This window comes from Pelmatolapia mariae, linkage group LG3_W (genome assembly GCF_036321145.2).
Source record: "Pelmatolapia mariae isolate MD_Pm_ZW linkage group LG3_W, Pm_UMD_F_2, whole genome shotgun sequence".
In the NCBI taxonomy this organism is placed as follows: Eukaryota; Metazoa; Chordata; class Actinopteri; order Cichliformes; family Cichlidae; genus Pelmatolapia; species Pelmatolapia mariae.
Window position 1 is genome coordinate 2,181,728 of NC_086229.1, and position 17,657 is coordinate 2,199,384.

A 17,657-nucleotide genomic window follows, 5' to 3' on the forward strand; every position below is an offset into this window, starting at 1 on the left:
TTTACAAAGAGAGATTATCTGACTTAGTGTATCCTGTAAGAGTCACAGATGTTCCTCAATCATTCAGAAAACAGTCGATGCTGCACTTTATAACTTTGTGTGGAAACATAAATCTCATTATTTAAACAGATGTGTTTGAATCATCCTGATAATCGAGGCTTTAAATATGTCAGAGTTCACACATCAGCTGTGATATTCAAGCTGAACTGGATCAAACATGTAATCAGACACAAACATAGATGATGGTGTTTAATCCCAAAGCTTATTTAAACAAACTGGAGGACAGAATTCCTCCTTAAATGTGATTTTGATCAACAAAATTCACTGATCTCATTTTCACACACAGGCTTTATCATGGTGGCTTCTTCTCTACTAACATAAATCTTTGATCTGGACAAACAAATATATGAAATAAAAAAATAAATCAATGTTTTCTGAGGATCCAGAATAATTGAATGATGTATCCCAGCGAGTGACTGGAAAAGTTCATCTTCTTCCATATCCTGAGTTTGTGAGGAGCTGTGATGTTCCAGTATCTGTGAGAGAAAACAGTTTTTAATGACGCACAAATGGACCAAATATACAGACACCACTGAATAAACATGTTCTCATAAATGCCATTAAAATACTGGATCAAACAGTTAATAACACATTTCTGAGGTTTATGATTCATTGTCCTCCTCACTGTCACTTCTATTGGAACAGTCACTGTTTAATATTAATGGGTCGTTGATCTGGACTTACAATAAGAAGTATTTAGTCACCAACAAGGTCGAAGTTTACTTCACAGTAATTGATGGAATATATCCAACAAACTGATTTATTCAAGTATACAAATGATCTGGATGAATCTTGGACCTTCTGTAAAACAGTCAGAGAAACAATTTCACATCTTTTTAACGACTGTATTTATCTTCATCCCCAAAAGTTATTCTGTTCATCTGGACGCTGCACTGTACAGCAGACACGACGATGTTAAGTTTGTGTTTGGGATGAACCAGTTTGTGTCTGAGTGTGTTGCTGGGTCTCCACCAGTTACTCTGAGAACTGAAGAAGCTTCTCTGATGAAACGTCTTCAAGAAACTCAAAGAAGTCCAGATGCTTTTCTTTCCAAGCTCCTCAGACTACTGACGCTTGTTTCTCTCTTTTTAAAAATGAAATTTAAAGTGAATTTTGAATCAAATGTTTCTTTTCTTTCTCCCTCAGAGTGCAGACATGTCTGCTGCCAGCAATCTGCGATCTGAAGATCAGTTTCTGTGCTCCATCTGTCTGGATGTGTTCACTGATCCAGTCTCTACACCATGTGGACACAACTTCTGCAAAACCTGCATCAGTCAGCACTGGGACATGAATCAGAGCTGTCAGTGTCCCATGTGTAAAGAGACTTTCTCCACTAGACCTCAGCTGAGGGTCAACACCTTCATCTCTGAGATGGTTGCTCAGTTCAGACGTGAAGCTCAGCAGAAAGCCAGCAGCAGCAGCTCAGAGCAACAAGCTGCCAAACCAGGAGAAGTTCCCTGTGACGTCTGCACTGGAACCAGACTGAAGGCCCTGAAGTCCTGCCTGGTGTGTCAGACCTCCTACTGTCAGACTCACCTGGAGCCTCATCTGACAGTGAAACGTCTGAAAAGACATCAGCTGATTGATGCTGTGGAGAACCTGGAAGGCTGGATGTGCACGAAGCACGATAAACCTCTGGAGCTGTTCTGTAAGACCGACCAGACATGTGTCTGCATGCTCTGCTCTGTTTTAGACCACAAGAACCACGAGTTTGTTCCTCTGAGAGAAGAATATGAAGGAAAGAAGGCAGAACTGGAGAAGACAGAGGCTGAGATTCAGCAGATGATCCAGAAGAGACGACTGAAGATTCAGGAGATCACAGAGTCGGTGAAGATGAGTAAAGATGCTGCAGACAGACAGAAAGCAGAAGGTGTTCAGGTCTTCACTGCTCTGATGGAGTCTGTTGAGAGACGCCTGAAGGAGCTCATGAAGGAGATCGAAGACAAACAGGAAACTACAGAGAAACAGGCTGAAGGTCTCATCAAAGATCTGGAACAGGAAATCTCTGAGCTGATGGAGAGAAGCTCTGAGGTGGAGCAGCTCTCACGCTCTGAAGACCACCTCCACCTCCTCCAAAGCTTCTCCAACCTGAAAGCTGCTCCACCCACCAAGGACTGGACAGAGGTCAGAGTTCATCCACCATCATATGAGGGGACTGTGGGGAGAGCTGTGGCTCAGCTGGAGGAGACAGTCTGGAAACCCATGAAGAAGAAGCTGTTTGAGGCCGAGCTGCAGAGGGTGCAGCAGTACGAGGTGGATGTGACTCTGGATCCTGATACAGCAAATCCTTATCTCATCCTGTCTGATGATGGAAAACAAGTTTACTGTGGTGATGTGGAGAAGAATCTTCCAGACAACCCAGAGAGATTTTCTCTGTGTCCTTGTGTTTTAGGAGAGCAGAGTTTCTCTTCAGGCAGATTTTACTTTGAGGTTCAGGTTAAAGGAAAGACTAAATGGACTTTAGGAGTGGCCACAGAGTCGATCAACAGGAAGGGACAAATCACAGCGAGTCCTCAGGATGGTTTCTGGACTGTGTGGCTGAGAAATGGAAATGAGTACAAAGCTCTTGATGACCCTTCAGTTGATCTCTGTCTTCATCCTGGTCCTGAGAAGGTGGGGGTGTTTGTGGATTATGAGGAGGGTCTGGTCTCCTTTTATGATGTAGGTGCTGCAGCTCTGATCTACTCCTTTACTGGCTGCTCCTTCACTCACAAACTCCACCCATACTTCGGTCCATGTATCAATGATGGAGGTAAAAACTCTGCACCTCTGATCATCTGTCCTGTCAATCAAACTGAGTCGATCAACGACTGATTTTATTTGATGAATGATTGATTTTTCTTGAAGGGACCAAATGAACATATTGAGTGTAAATCCTCTACAGTCTCCATGTTTCTATAGAATCTGATCATCAGGACTCTGATTCACACTTTGATTCTCATGGAGTTTGATTTGAACAGAAGAAAAGTTGAATCAGGAAATGTTCCCACTGATGGAGACTCGAGCTGAAGAGCAAATATCAGAGAATAAATGTCCAAAAGCTTCATTTACAATAAAGTTTGTTCAATGCTTTGAGTGAATCCAGACTCATGTGTGGCTGTTATACGGAGCATCAGAGTCCAGCTGAGTTATGTTGGATACAAACTGCTTATTTTGGCTCTGTGAGGATTTTTGTTCACTGAAAACTGATAAGACGGATAATATTCAAAGAACTCTGTAGAGATTCATGCATCCATGTTCTCCACCTGCAGGTGTGGAGGAGAAAGGTGGAGCACAGACTGCTGCATCCTTCCAGTCACATCATTTTGATGATTATATTTCCATGTTGTGATGATTTGGGTTAAAGAGAAACAGAGTTGAACGGCTGCAGTCACACACACACACACACACACACACACACACACACACACACACACACACACACTGCTAAAGAACACTTTACTGTTTAAGGCAGAATTCCTCCTCCTTCAGTAACAATGATCTGAGGTCACTAGTGTCTACAGCGGTTTTAGCTCAACATACAATTTACTGAAACATGTGTTTTTATTTATGCTGTACAAACTGTTTTAAAAGAGCTTTGATCACAACATCTTTGCAGTTTGCAATGTTTTTTCCCCCAATCGGTTATTCCGCTTATTTTATTTAGTTTAATTAACAAAGGCTTAAAATTTAACTCTTAACCTGATTTAAACTCTTTTAATTTCTCATTAACTTTTAATTTATTTCCTTGTTTTATTTTTTTTATCCTGGTTTAATTTTTGCTGATCCTGTTTAACCAGTTTAACCTGACCTTTGACCTATTAATTTTAACTTAACTGTACTCTTGTTTTTGACCTTTGACCTACTTATTATTATTACGTCGTTCATATCAGATTTGGTTATAAGTGGCAGCATGTCAGACTCCTCACTCTCTGTCTCCTCCAGCATCTGAACCTCAGGAACTGAGAGGAGAACATGAGACAGACAGATGTCAGTGATGCTGATCCTCCATCATCTACAGTTACTGCTGTTGGGTTATTTCCTGTTTTATTTTGATAGTTCTAGTCTGAGTTTCACTTCCTCCCTGTATCATGACCTTCAGCTGTGTCCACTTCCTTTAATGGTCCTTGTGTGTGTTTATTGTGCTGTGTCGCCTCCTCTGTGTGTTTCCAGCAGGGTTTGGATTGTGTTTGTGTTTCTGATGCAGTTGAACTTTTAAAGTGTGTCTTTGGTTTATTTAGTCGGTCTCTGTGTGTCTGTGTCACAAACTGTGAGTCTGCTCTGCTGTGTAACCCTCAGAGGTCTGTACTATGAACTGATGTGTTCTTATCCAGGTAACTTCAGGCTCCACTCTGGGATTTCTGTACGATGGAGGTGTTCACCTCTTACTGGGATAAATCGCCATGGTAACAGACCTGTAGACCTAACCTGCTCTAGAGCTGGTTTTGTTCCAGATTAGAGATCAGCGTGTAGTTGCAACATCAAAAAGAAAGGAACACAGGAAGCTGGAGAAATACCAAGGGCTCAGAGAAGAGCTGCAGAAAAGGTAACAGTGGTTCCAGTAGTAATCAGAGCACTAGGTGAGTGACTCCAGCAGATCCCAGGAACAACATTGGAGATCTTTGTCCAGAAGAGTGCAGTCCTAGGAACAGCTAAGATACTGCACAGGAGCCTCAAGCTCCCAGGCCTCTGGTAGAGGACCTGAGCTTGAAGGAGAGACCACCCACTGGGGCGAGAGGGGGGATTTTTTTTATATATATATTTATTTTTATATCAGTATAAACTGCAGTGCAGTGAGAGTAGGAGGCTGCAGAGTCTGTTTTCCTGATGAGCATCAGTAACAAAGAGAGTTTATTAGCTTTACAGCAGTATTATTGTTCCATAAGCTTTAATATCTGATAATATAACAGGACACCTCCACTGTACCTGCTGACCACCTAATATCAAACCTGTCCTCACACCACGTTTGATTCTGTTTGTATGTTTAATAAACAGCAGCGAGTCTAAAACTAACGAATAAAACATGTTTGTGGTCGTCTCTGGAACGTCTCTGTGTTAATGTGCTGATTTCAAAGCAGCTGAATGTTGTCATGTGTTCATCAGACAGGAAGCTTTAATGTTTAAATGTCCAGACCCTGATATGAATACCAGCGTAGAAACAAACAGCAGCACTGAGAGCCGCTCAGGGATCAAATAATTAACTTCAATTAAAATGTTTATTTTAGCCAAAAATCACCAGATGAATCATTTGTTTTAACATACGTACGAGGCACTCATACACAGGACAGAGTTCAGATCTTCACTCCTGTTTTCAGTTACGGTGGACAAACAGCTGTTACTCTCACCTCTGACACTGAGAGTCACTGATTTCTGTAGCAGCATGTGTCCATCCTTGTTGTAGATGGTGCAGGTGTAGACTCCACTGTCAGTGAGGTGGAGGTCTTTCAGGGTCAGACTGAGGTCTTTAGTGTTCAGTGGATCTTTGTTCATCTCAGTGTGACCTTGTATGTCAGACTGACTCTGGCCTCTCTGATACGTGTGGACCGTCACATTTTCATGTCTCCACAGCAGAGTTACATCCACAGGCAGGTCGTCTTTGATTCTGAAGGGCAGAAGGACAGACTTTTCCCCCTGGGTCACCTCCACCATCTCCACCTGCAGAACTGACAGCAGAACAGAGACAGACATCAGTGAGGTTGATCCTCCATCATGTCCTCTGCTGTGTAACCAGCAGATCTTCACTCCTGTTTTTAGTGTTTCTCTGACTTGGAGCTGAACTGATGTATGTTCAAGATTTTTATTTGCCATTTGCACACAGACAATTGGACCAACATTGGAATTCTTGTGCAGAGCTTTCCAGGTCAAGTCACACTTTTTACAATATAAAGACAGAGCAGCTAAAAAAGAAAGATAGAAATACAGTAAGAAGTGGCGCAATCATTATATTTGCTATATACATAAGACAGAGAGTGTTGTAATACACAGAGACAGTAGACGGTGCAGGTGTAGCCACCATGGTCACTAAGTTGGGGTTCTTTCAGCTTCAGACTGAAGTCTTTATTTCTCAGAGGATCTTCATTCATCTCTGTGCGGTCTCTGTAAACCTGGTCCTGTAAGAGATGCTGGTGTTCATTGTTCTGATACACATGGACCGCCATGTTTCGGTGTTTCCAGTCCACTTTGACGTCCTGAGGAACATCATCTTTGTTATTTCCTTTGTTTGTTTTCTGTTTTCAGGGTCAGACTGAGGTCTCTGCTTCTCGTGGGTCTTTTCTGTATTTCTGCTCCTTTAACACAGCTGTTAACACCTCAGACACACCTGGACCAAATCTCCTCAGGTGAGTAAAGGATGCCTTTAAATGCTGTAAGCTGAAGAAACATTCTGATCCAGGTGAGTAAATCCCAAAAAGGTGATTCTGTTCATCTGGAGTGTTTTCAGTGGGAGGAACATTTCTTCACTCTGATGAAATGACAAAATGTTTCTTCCACTGAAAATGTTACGTCCAGATTAACAGAATCCAGCTTTTGGGATTCTGAGATCTTCATTAACCAAAGGATCCTCCTATCAGAGCTCTGCTCTATCTATATTTCAGGAAGTACAGGATTTCCTTCCCATCTTTCAAAATGGGGAAAAATCCTGTGCTTTCTTAGGCACAGGCCATGTTTTGAGGTAACTTAGCCAAACATCAGGGATTTTATAGGAAAGGACACTAAGGAAGAAATGTCTACAACCAAATCAAGCCAACACTGTAGCCAATTCCCTGCATTGCTATTAGGCATGCAATGTAGAGAACTGGCTGGAAAGACAGCTGTAGCTGGAAAGGATTTACTGCAGGTCAGTGTGGTGAAAGATAGAGATGTACAATGAGGCAAAAAGTATTTAGTCAGCCAACGATTGTGCAGGTTCTCCTATTTAAAAGATGAGACAGGTCTGTAATTTTCATCATAGGCTGGGACGACTGAATCTGCAATAGGTAAACAGCTTGGTGTGAAGAAATCAACTGTGGGAGCAATTATTAGAAAATGGAAGACATACAACATCAAACATTGTCTCCTGTAGCTGGTATAGTTCAGATGATTACAATGTTTAACTTGGGTTATATGCATTTATGTTGTCTTGGAGTTACAGGAAAACTCATGAACATGTGGATGAAGGCCAAAGTACCTGCAGCCAGGCTGTCCAGGCAGACTGTCGGGGAACTTTCAGTAAAGTTGAAAGAACTGGGAACTTACACACCAATCCAGTTTAACCGCAGGCCAAGGGAGTAATCAGAGTAATCAGAAACTGATAGATGGAAAGCAACAGAGCTTCAATACTTTATGTTGTGTGCAGGGCCTGTGCTTAGGAACAGCATACCAGTAGAGCGCTGCTTCAGCCTCTGCAGTCGTGATGTGTTTATAGGACATCAGACAATCCTGCGTCCATGGACAGAAGTCAAACAGTGTTTAGTCTTGGTCACAGGTCCTCTGATGTTCACACAGAGTCACAGGCTCAGTCTGAGGAAACTTTGTGTTAACATGTTTCTTATAAAAACAGCTGATGATTTTACAGAAACATGATGCAAACGTGAGAATGAACAAATGATTTTTATTAACAGACACTGTTTATTTTTCACTTTGCATGACGTCATCAACACTGTGACACCAGGGGGCGCTCATCACCACCTGAAGAAGTGTGCAGTGATAATGGGGGGAGACGCAGTATTGTGTGTACTACAGTTGTACTGTGGGTACTGCAGTAATGACACCTGGTCACGTCAATCAGAGGTCACTAAAATCAATATTGAACCAGTAACTTTGCTTTTCTCTGGTCCCTCCCCAGTCGGACCAGCAGTGACATGTTTAGCTGCATGTTCTCCTCTCAGGGTACCAGGTGGGGATGGTGGAGGTGACAGAGGGGGAGGAGTCTGTCCTGTGGCCCTTTTAAACCACACCTGGCCTTCCTCAGGACGTCACAGTGGAGTGGACACTCACTGAACCCAAACACATGAAGGTCCATCAGAGTGGAAACAATCAGCCAGATAAACAGGACCAGGATTACAGAGGTCGCACAGAGACCACTTCAGTCTGACCCTGAAAGACCTCCACCTCACTGACAGTGGAGTCTACACCTGCACCGTCAGCAGTAAGGATGGATATGTCCTGCTGCAGAAAGTGGTGACTCTCAATGTTAAAGGTCAGTAAACACATCACAGGTCTCAGTGAATGCTGCATCAACAGCAGCTCCACCCTCCTCCTCCTCCTCTACAGGAGAAACTTTCTGTTTTTCCACATAATCTATGATTATTGTTCCCACGGCGACACACACAGCATCATGACCTGAACAACATGATCCCTGATCTGATGTTATAACCCTGTTTTTACATGTGTGTCAGTTTTGGCCGGCGGTCATATGTCCCTTCCAATAATACGACGCGAGACTGGAATAAAATGTATCCATGGACTGGAAAACTTTATTAAAGAAGACACATGTTAACACAGCACAACACCAACTAAAAGCAAAAGGGCTTCACTTACACTCTAAAAACTAAACTAATAAAAATACAGAGGAGGTAACGGACGCCTCCTCTGCAGCAACCTTGGTGGGAGCCATGGCAGACATGCTTCCACGTCTCAGGAGGAGGAGGAGGGCACCAGACTCTGAGGTCAAAGGGGAGCTGAGGTATGAATAAGTTATTGGCCATGTTTGCAGAGCCCTTTTTAAAAATATGCTTTCATGACATTATCGTGTGTGGGGTGGTGGTCAGGGCTATCCAGACTGACCAGGGGGACGCTGAATGTAAGAAAAATATGTTTTAATAAAGAAAATAAGTTGTTGTTCTAAAGAATCTGATTGTTTGCTTGAAGGACACCAGCAGAGATGAGTCCTCCGTCACAGGTCAGTGAAGATGGTCACCTTCAGGTCAAAGGTCATTGCATGTCCAACCCACATCCACTGCCACTAAGTTAAAGACTTGGACCACCTCGATCCATGACAGTCATTCAGGCAGTGATGCCTGGACTGGAAACAAGCATCCTTACTAAGCATACTGTTTTGCATTTCAAAATAAAAGTTGGGCTTCTTTTGATGCCATTAGAGGAACTGCTGTGAATTCTTCTTTTTGAATCATCATCAGGTTTCTACTAATTGCTTTCTAATTTAATAGAACTTGAAATGTTTGTCAGTGGATACACAGTTAGTCCTGCACAGTCAGAAACATCAACTTAGTACTGTGTGCTTGCACTGAACAAGTTGTCCTAACAGAGTCACCTTCAGTCAGCTTTACTTAGTTTTTTAAGTTGTGGGAACTAATGAGGTTGTACGTTCATGTTGGGAGAAGAGAGCCAGAATAATCTTATTGTCACAGTATATAAGCTGTACGACTGTTTCAGGCTGATCCTTGGTGTGAGGCAGACTGTTGTCACACTGGGATCCTGTAAACTTGTCATTTCAGCTGCTGAAGGAAATCTTTTTAAATCTTTTTCTCCTGAATTCCTTCTGAAAACATTTGAACACAACAAATCGGTGACCCGACGTGATTCTTCGGTTGGAAAGGAGAAAAGGAGGATTGGAGAGGCTCCTGACGGAGCTGCTGTCAGACGCCAGAACTGGAGGAAACTGATTCACCCTCACAGAAGGCCTTCAAAATAAAGGTAAGAAGAGCCTGTTACATCAAAAGCTGCAAAATTGGCCATAAACCAAATTAAAATGTGAGCAGTGAGTGGTTACAGTTCTCTGTCACACTGATCGAGTGTTTACATGATAAGATACATGTTTAATGCATAAAGCTGGAATTACAAGTTAGTAAGAAGGTTTTTAACAAAGGTTGAATTTAAGCCTGAAGTTTAAAGGTAAAAGAAATTTCAAGGTTTATCAAGGCTAACAAGGAATAGAATAGAATCCTTTAATTGTCCCACAAGGGGAAATTTGGTTGTAACAGCAGCCAGAAAGACACACAGTACACAGGACACAGAACAGAAACATACACAATTTTTCTTAGATATTTACATTTTTACATATGGACAATGGTTACTATATACAGAGTACTGTACAGTTATTAAATTAACTAAAAATAACTACAGATAAGAGGCAAACCAGGTTGTAGTGCGAATCGGTTAATCAACTTATTGCAGTTACAGCGCAGATGTAAACATCTATGTTTGTTGGGAGCAGTTCTGATTGTATAGTTTGACAGCTGAAGGGAGGAAGGACCTGCGGAAACGCTCCTTCATGCATCGAGGATGCAGCAGTCTGTCACTGAAGGAGCTCTGCAGTTCAGCAACATTAGGTCAAAGGTTAAGATTAAGGATTAAGATGAATCAGAAAATTATGTAATGAAATGAAAATGTGAGATAAAGGAATAAATAGGTCAAAGGTCAGATTAAACCGGTTAAACAGGATCGGCAAGAATTAAACAAGGAAATAAATTAAAAGTATGACTTTAAACAAGTTTAAATCAGGTTAAGAGTGAAATTTTAAGCTTTTGTTAGTTAAACCAGATAAAATAAGCAGAATAAACGATTGATCACAAAATCTTTGCGATTTTCCCCCAAAGCTCTTTTAAAATAGTTTGTACGGCATAAAGAAAAACACGTTTCAGTAAATTGTATGTTGAGCTAAAACCACTGTAGACACTGGTAGAGACCTCAGATCATTGTTACTGAAGGAGGAGGAATTCTGCGTTAAACAGTAAAGTGTTCTTTAGCAGTACGACATTGATAGAGTTTGTTTGTGTGTTTGAGAGTTCAGACTGACAGTGATTGCACAATCGTGTGTGTGTGTGTGTGTGTGTGTGTGTGTGTGTGTGTGTGTGTGTGTGTGTGTGTGTGTGTGTGTGTGTGTGTCTGCAGCTGTTCTTTGTGTTGTTGCTGGATCGTTGCCTCAGGGGGAAAGTTGTGTGTGTGTTGAACATGCAGACTAACAGAGACTGCAGCTGTCAGCAGCCACACACACTTTATATTCTTCAAATCAAATCACAGTGAAACATGTTCACTGACAGCTCAGCTTCAGCATCTTATTCATGCTGTGACTGCAGCCGTTCAACTCTGTTTCTCTTTAACCCAAATCATCACAACATGGAAATATAATCATCAAAATGATGTGACTGGAAGGATGCAGCAGTCTGTGCTCCACCTTTCTCCTCCACACCTGCAGGTGGAGAACATGGATGCATGAATCTCTACAGAGTTCTTTGAATATTATCCGTCTTATCAGTTTTCAGTGAACAAAAATCCTCACAGAGCCAAAATAAGCAGTTTGTATCCAACATAACTCAGCTGGACTCTGATGCTCCGTATAACAGCCACACATGAGTCTGGATTCACTCAAAGCATTGAACAAACTTTATTGTAAATGAAGCTTTTGGACATTTATTCTCTGATATTTGCTCTTCAGCTCGAGTCTCCATCAGTGGGAACATTTCCTGATTCAACTTTTCTTCTGTTCAAATCAAACTCCATGAGAATCAAAGTGTGAATCAGAGTCCTGATGATCAGATTCTATAGAAACATGGAGACTGTAGAGGATTTACACTCAATATGTTCATTTGGTCCCTTCAAGAAAAATCAACCATTCATCAAATAAAATCAGTCGTTGATCGACTCAGTTTGATTGACAGGACAGATGATCAGAGGTGCAGAGTTTTTACCACCATAAGTAGGACAGGGACTGAAGTATGGGTGGAGTTTGTGAGTGAAGGAGCAGCCAGTAAAGGAGTAGATCAGAGCTGCAGCACCTACATCATAAAAGGAGACCAGACCCTCCTCATAATCCACAAACACCCCCACCTTCTCAGGACCAGGATGAAGACAGAGGGGGACTGGAGGGGAAGCACGAGCTTTGTACTCATTTCCATTTCTCAGCCACACAGTCCAGAAACCATCCTGAGGTCTCAGTGTGATTTTTCCCTTCCTGTTGATCGACTCTGTGGCCACTCCTAAAGTCCAGGCAGTCTTTCCTTTAACCTGAACCTCAAAGTAAAATCTGCCTGAAGAGAAACTCTGCTCTCCTAAAACAGAAGGACACAGAGAAAATCTCTCTGGGTTGTCTGGAAGATTCTTCCTCACATCACTATGATACACTTGTTTTCCATCATCAGACAGGATGAGTTTAGGATGAGCTGTATCAGGATCCAGAGTCACATCCACCTCGTACTGCTGCACCCTCTGCAGCTCAGCCTCAAACAGCTTCTTCTTCATGGGTTTCCAGACTGTCTCCTCCAGCTGAGCCACAGCTCTCCCCACAGTCCCCTCATATGATGGTGGATGAACTCTGACCTCTGTCCAGTCCTTGGGGGGTGGAGCAGCTTTCAGGGAGGAGAAGCTTTGGAGGAGGTGGAGGTGGTCTTCAGAGCGTGAGAGCTGCTCCACCTCAGAGCTTCTCTCCATCAGCTCAGAGATTTCCTGTTCCAGATCTTTGATGAGACCTTCAGCCTGTTTCTCTGTAGTTTCCTGTTTGTCTTCGATCTCCTTCATGAGCTCCTTCAGGCGTCTCTCAACAGACTCCATCAGAGCAGTGAAGACCTGAACACCTTCTGCTTTCTGTCTGTCTGCAGCATCTTTACTCATCTTCACCGACTCTGTGATCTCCTGAATCTTCAGTCGTCTCTTCTGGATCATCTGCTGAATCTCAGCCTCTGTCTTCTCCAGCTCTGCCTTCTTTCCTTCATATTCTTCTCTCAGAGGAATATGAAATGTATGTATAGTGTATTTTAGAAACATGCATCAAATGTCTACGTTGTTTGAAAGAACTCTACCCCAAGTTGATTTCTGGTTTAGTGTTAAACTCAGTGATTTAAGTGATTAACAATTTGATTTTTAAAGTATAAGACATGCATTCATCTGTTGCCATTGAAGTGCAGAATTATGTGTAATACTGTTATATTTAATGCAGTATAAATAATGCAGTTGTGCATTATTAAAGACGAGTTGACTCTTATTGTTAAAAAAATCAACTTCTATTATAGAGAACACTATCGAGCCTTTGAGTTGCATCCAACAAGAGAGTTCACAGCAGTTGATCAGAAGGAACTTCCTGACCACTATCCATTGGCTGAATACAAAGTTGGATCCCTATAAATGGTGACCTTAAAAAGATTTGTACATGTTGCTGGTAAGCTTTATTTCTTACTTTTTCTTTGTGGTGACATCAGATCTTTGACACATTAGAGTAACACAAAGCCTAGTTTAAACTTCTCCACCAGCAGACCAATACAGATACTCAGATGGACTGATGGAGCTTTGAACCTTTCAAACTTCTCCGCTGCTTTGTGAGTGTTTCAAAGCAATTCGCCAGGACAGCAAGGTGGTGCATTGCTTCTTGAAACTGGCACAGCTCATGTGACTCGCTATCTTTTAATCCTTCCGGGACCGATTGTTAAAAGCTTGATTACACATGTAATACAGACGCTGATTTTCTGTAGTCTGCCTAATTTATTTGACAAATGTGTGTTACATGTTTAATGTTATTGGCCATAAATGTGCTGCAAAAATGCATGGAGTGAGGCTGATGCAGGGCAGTGCTGAACCCTAAATTCAACATGTATAAGAGGTGCACATATATGGATTCACAGTGTAATCACATTACACTGAGAGCGCCACTGACACAGCGGATAAAGCAGCGCACTTAGGGAACATCAGTAAATTTCACAAAAGACAAATTGACACCAAATCAGTCCTAAGCAATGAGACGCACCAATTTTATTTCAATGCATCTCCTATTTATAAATTAATAAATTAATGTAAAATTAATAATCGCTTCTAGGTCATATGTCCAATTTACACATAAAAACATGAGACACACCAAACTTAAATACCTCTAAAAAAATTATAATTTAGTTGAGACTATTTCTTGGCTTAATGTCAAACTTATCATCAATTCAACAAGATAAATAACTGCTGGTTTGTCTAAATAGCACATTTGTTAAGTATAATTTGCAGTATCGGTATTTGAGAGACTGTATTGATAGATTTATAGGCAAAAATACTATTATGAACTGTTATCTTTTACCATAACTCTTATTGTTATCGCCAAAAATACCACAAAATGTCGTGATAGGATTTTAAGTCCATATTAACCAGTTCTAATCTTCTATTTAATTTTAATATTTTTGGGGGCATAATTATTAATTATATTGTTGAACAGTCTAGAATTGATTACAGCAAAATTGAAAGCTTTCACGTAATGTCAAAATTAAAAAAGCTTCTATTTTTCAATTTCAATTTCAATTTTATTTATATAGCGCCAAATCACAACAAAAGTCGCCTCAAGGCGCTTTATATTGTACAGTAGATCGCACAATAATTTTTTTGGGTTCATATATTTGTCGATCTGACTCAGAGGAGTCAGATCAAACATTGCTTAATCACTTATCTGGATTATGTGTTAATATTTTTGACTTTGTTGTGTAAAGAGGTGGAAAAGAACCAAAATAGGAAACTTCTCTCATATTCAGTTCTTATCTCCACCAGAATCCCAGTGTTGATGTTCGACAGGAATGCATTCTGAAAGCTGTCTGTGTCTACTTAAATGAAAAGCCAGATGACTTGTTCAAGGAATTCTTGGTAAGTTGAAAAACAAAAAAAGATCAGTTATTTTCCTTTTTTAAATTTGGGATAGGAAATGGAAGGTGGACCTATTTGTCCATATGTGTATGTATGCAATTAACTTAACTTTTTTTTGTTTTGTTTTCATTTTAAGGATGTGGATCTTGGTGCAAGCAGAGAAACAGAGCAGCTAAATTTGGGAGTCTATGTTGTCAGACATGAAGGAGCAAACTCTGCAGATTCGCCTGAGGACATTGACATCATAGAAGGATGCACTGTGCTGCAAGCGCTTAGTGATGTGCCCTCCTGCTTGGACTAATCTACAGTCTAAATCTGAGCTATCCAAAGCACCTGAAATACACATTTGAATTTCTTAAGAAGGTGCTGATGGAGTTGGATGGGAATTACCTGTCCATGAAAGTGTCACCTTCCTGTTGTTGTCAGACAGTTGGAGGTTTGTGTGTACTGTGTTAGTGTCGATTGTGAGTTGAAAGGAATCTGATGGAGAGAACAAACACAATTGACTATGTGCACGAGAAAATGCTAACTTCCTGGTTTGAGGCCGGATGTGGGGTTGTATATTTCCGGTAGCTTTACTTTGCGGTAAATTGCTACTGCGAAGATATACTCCAAAATCATGTCCAAAACTCGAAAACGGAAAGATTGCGTTAAGTTCCAAAGAGCAGAAGTTGGGAACACTCACCACTGTTGTGACACAAAAAAATCTAATGATAGATTTTGACGTTTAACCACTTAAGCCCCACGCCCCTGATACCGGGGGCAAAAAGGAGGAGATCACGTTTAATCGGTTATAACGCGGGTTGAGAAATATAAGTGAAGACATGTGTGGTATCCACAGAAACCTCAGAATCTCAGCTAAAATGTCATATAATCCATTTCTACAACCACCAAACACACCGAAAATAAGCCGCGATTAAATGAGCAGTTACGTAATGCGCAGAAGTCCGCTAAACAAATAAAACCGAACCAGAAATTCTTCAGACTTCATGTAAGTAACCGGTTAAAGATAGGCTGGTTAGCTCCCAGGGCTATCACTGACTCCACACACCAAGTTTCACCACGATCAGACCAAAATTCACTGAATTAGCCGCAAAAGAAGACCACAAAAACACACAGCGGCGCAAATGCGCTAAGACAGAAATTGGCTTACCGTCCCGATTTCCTCCATTATTTTCGCCGGTAGCCGGTAACCACGTGATTGACGTTTAAAGAGTTTAGATCTATCGGTTGTTTGCATCACTCAACACAAGCAGAACTGCATCACTGCAGCATAAGACACATCGTCCACATTCAGAAGCACATCTCTGTATAGTGACTGGTCTTATTCTTTAAACAGGCAAATGTTCAGCATTCAAACTACAGATGAACAACAGTCACAGATGTTTCCCGTTATGTCCACACCTACACAGCATGTTAACAAACCGTGAAAAAAGCCACACAAAAAATGAACGATTGCTCGTGAGGGTTTCTATACATTAGTATGTATGAAGGGTATGTTGTGACTTACCTTCAAAATTACAGTGGTCCCTCGTTATAACGCAGTTCACCTTTCACCTCGCTGTTTTGCGGATTTTTTAGTGGAAGTTTTCATGCTTATTTTTACGTCACATTGTGTCCTGCGTCCTGATCGCTGCAGACGATCTCCTCCGTGACGTCTCTCCTGTACAGTACATAATCGCTGCATCGATTGCTAGCAGTGTGACTCTGAAGTGCAGTACTGGATGTCCACGATGTCCACGCATCAAAAAATAAAATTGGCTACTTGATTTCACCTATCGCTGGTTATTTTTAGAACATAACACCCGCAATAAACAGGGAAAGCTGAGAAATATAACATTTGAATCCCTTTTCTCTTTTGCTTGGCGTGGGGGAAAAATATCGAGTCCATGAACATCATTTACAGATATATTTCTTAAATGCCCGAGACATCTATAGAAATGTAAATCGCTGCTTGATTCATTCATTTGCTTAACTTGTTTTGGACCGTAAACAAGGCGCGAATAGGACACCGGAAACAAAGCTCCACACAGGAGTTTTTGCACCGGAAGTAGCATATGCTAACGTGCACATAGTCAATCCAGCTGCAGTTATTGATCCATCATCTGTTCATTGATTCACACTTTGATGATGACTCCTGACATCAGAGATGTGAATGAGTGATGTGACAGTTTGAAGATGGTTGAATGTGTGCTGCTTTGTTTTCATGAATCACATTAAAAACACACTTACACTTCCTCAGACCTGGTTTCAACCATCGGACTCCAGCAGGCTCCACCCTGAAAGGAGGAGGGGGGTCAGCACAGTCAGCATGCACACATGGACACAGTGTTGCCAACTTAGCGACTTTGTCGCTATATTTAGCGAGTTTTCAGACCCCCTTAGCGACTTTTTTTTCTAAAAAGCGACTAGCGACAAATCTGGCAACTTTTTCTAGTGTTACTGGAGACTTATTTATGACGACTTTTTGACGTGAAAGCGTGTATCACTTTTACTCTCAACAAGCTGCGGTGCTGCCGTGGGCACCTCACCCACGGGTGGAGGATAGTCCTCCCCCAGCTGCTATCAGGGCAGGAGATGTTCACACCTATGCGTCCAAACTGCAAATGAATCGCGCATGAGCGAAGCCGCTGCTCCCGCACTGACTGTAATGCAGTCAGTTCTTCCTTTACTGTTATGCTGTTTTGTGGATCACAAGGTTTAAAACTACTTATGAACACACACACACACATAAATTAATTCCACCAGAGTGCCAATCTCGGATCACTTTTGCCAGTCCAGGCCCGGATAAAGGAGCAGGGTTGGAATTGTGACATTAAAAAATAATAATTGCTAAAAGAAATTTAATTTGTAGTTCTAAATAAATTCTAAATTCATGTACGTTTTTTACTCACTTTATGTCTCTTCCACGATGTTATTTCTCTCTCCAACAATGTAGGTTACAATGACATTAGCATAACCAATTATGCAAATTAGGCGACGATGTCATTTAGCAACTTTTAGGACAGCCAATAGCGATTTTCCTTACTGAGGAGTTGGCAACACTGCATGGTCATTACATGGCTCTCATACACATA

The 17,657-nt window shown here is 41.4% G+C and overlaps 2 protein-coding genes across 8 annotated transcripts in view; one reads left to right on the forward strand and one right to left on the reverse strand.

Annotated features, from left to right (window-relative positions):
• Positions 1 to 1,118: 1,118 nt before the first annotated feature.
• Positions 1,119 to 3,140, forward strand: LOC134624142 (zinc-binding protein A33-like). Of its 7 annotated transcripts, none has more exons than XM_063469120.1 (3): positions 1,119 to 1,450; positions 1,487 to 1,897; positions 2,021 to 3,140. In XM_063469120.1, the coding sequence occupies exons 1-3, from the start codon at positions 1,183 to 1,185 to the stop codon at positions 2,872 to 2,874; spliced, it is 1,533 nt and encodes a 510-aa protein (XP_063325190.1). In that variant the 5' UTR covers positions 1,119 to 1,182; the 3' UTR covers positions 2,875 to 3,140. The 7 variants fall into 7 exon arrangements, with proteins under 7 accessions (XP_063325190.1, XP_063325189.1, XP_063325186.1 ...); XM_063469119.1 differs by having other exon boundaries at positions 1,119 to 1,442; positions 1,479 to 1,773; positions 1,807 to 3,140; XM_063469116.1 differs by having other exon boundaries at positions 1,119 to 1,455; positions 1,489 to 3,140.
• An 8,464-nt stretch (positions 3,141 to 11,604) lies between these two features.
• The window catches only part of LOC134615675 (E3 ubiquitin-protein ligase TRIM21-like), a 411,823-nt gene continuing 405,770 nt past the window's right edge, over positions 11,605 to 17,657 (reverse strand). The window contains exon 3 of the mRNA XM_065470081.1: positions 11,605 to 12,672. Within this exon, the coding sequence (XP_065326153.1) occupies positions 11,605 to 12,672 (1,068 nt within the window). The remainder of the gene's footprint in view (positions 12,673 to 17,657) is intronic.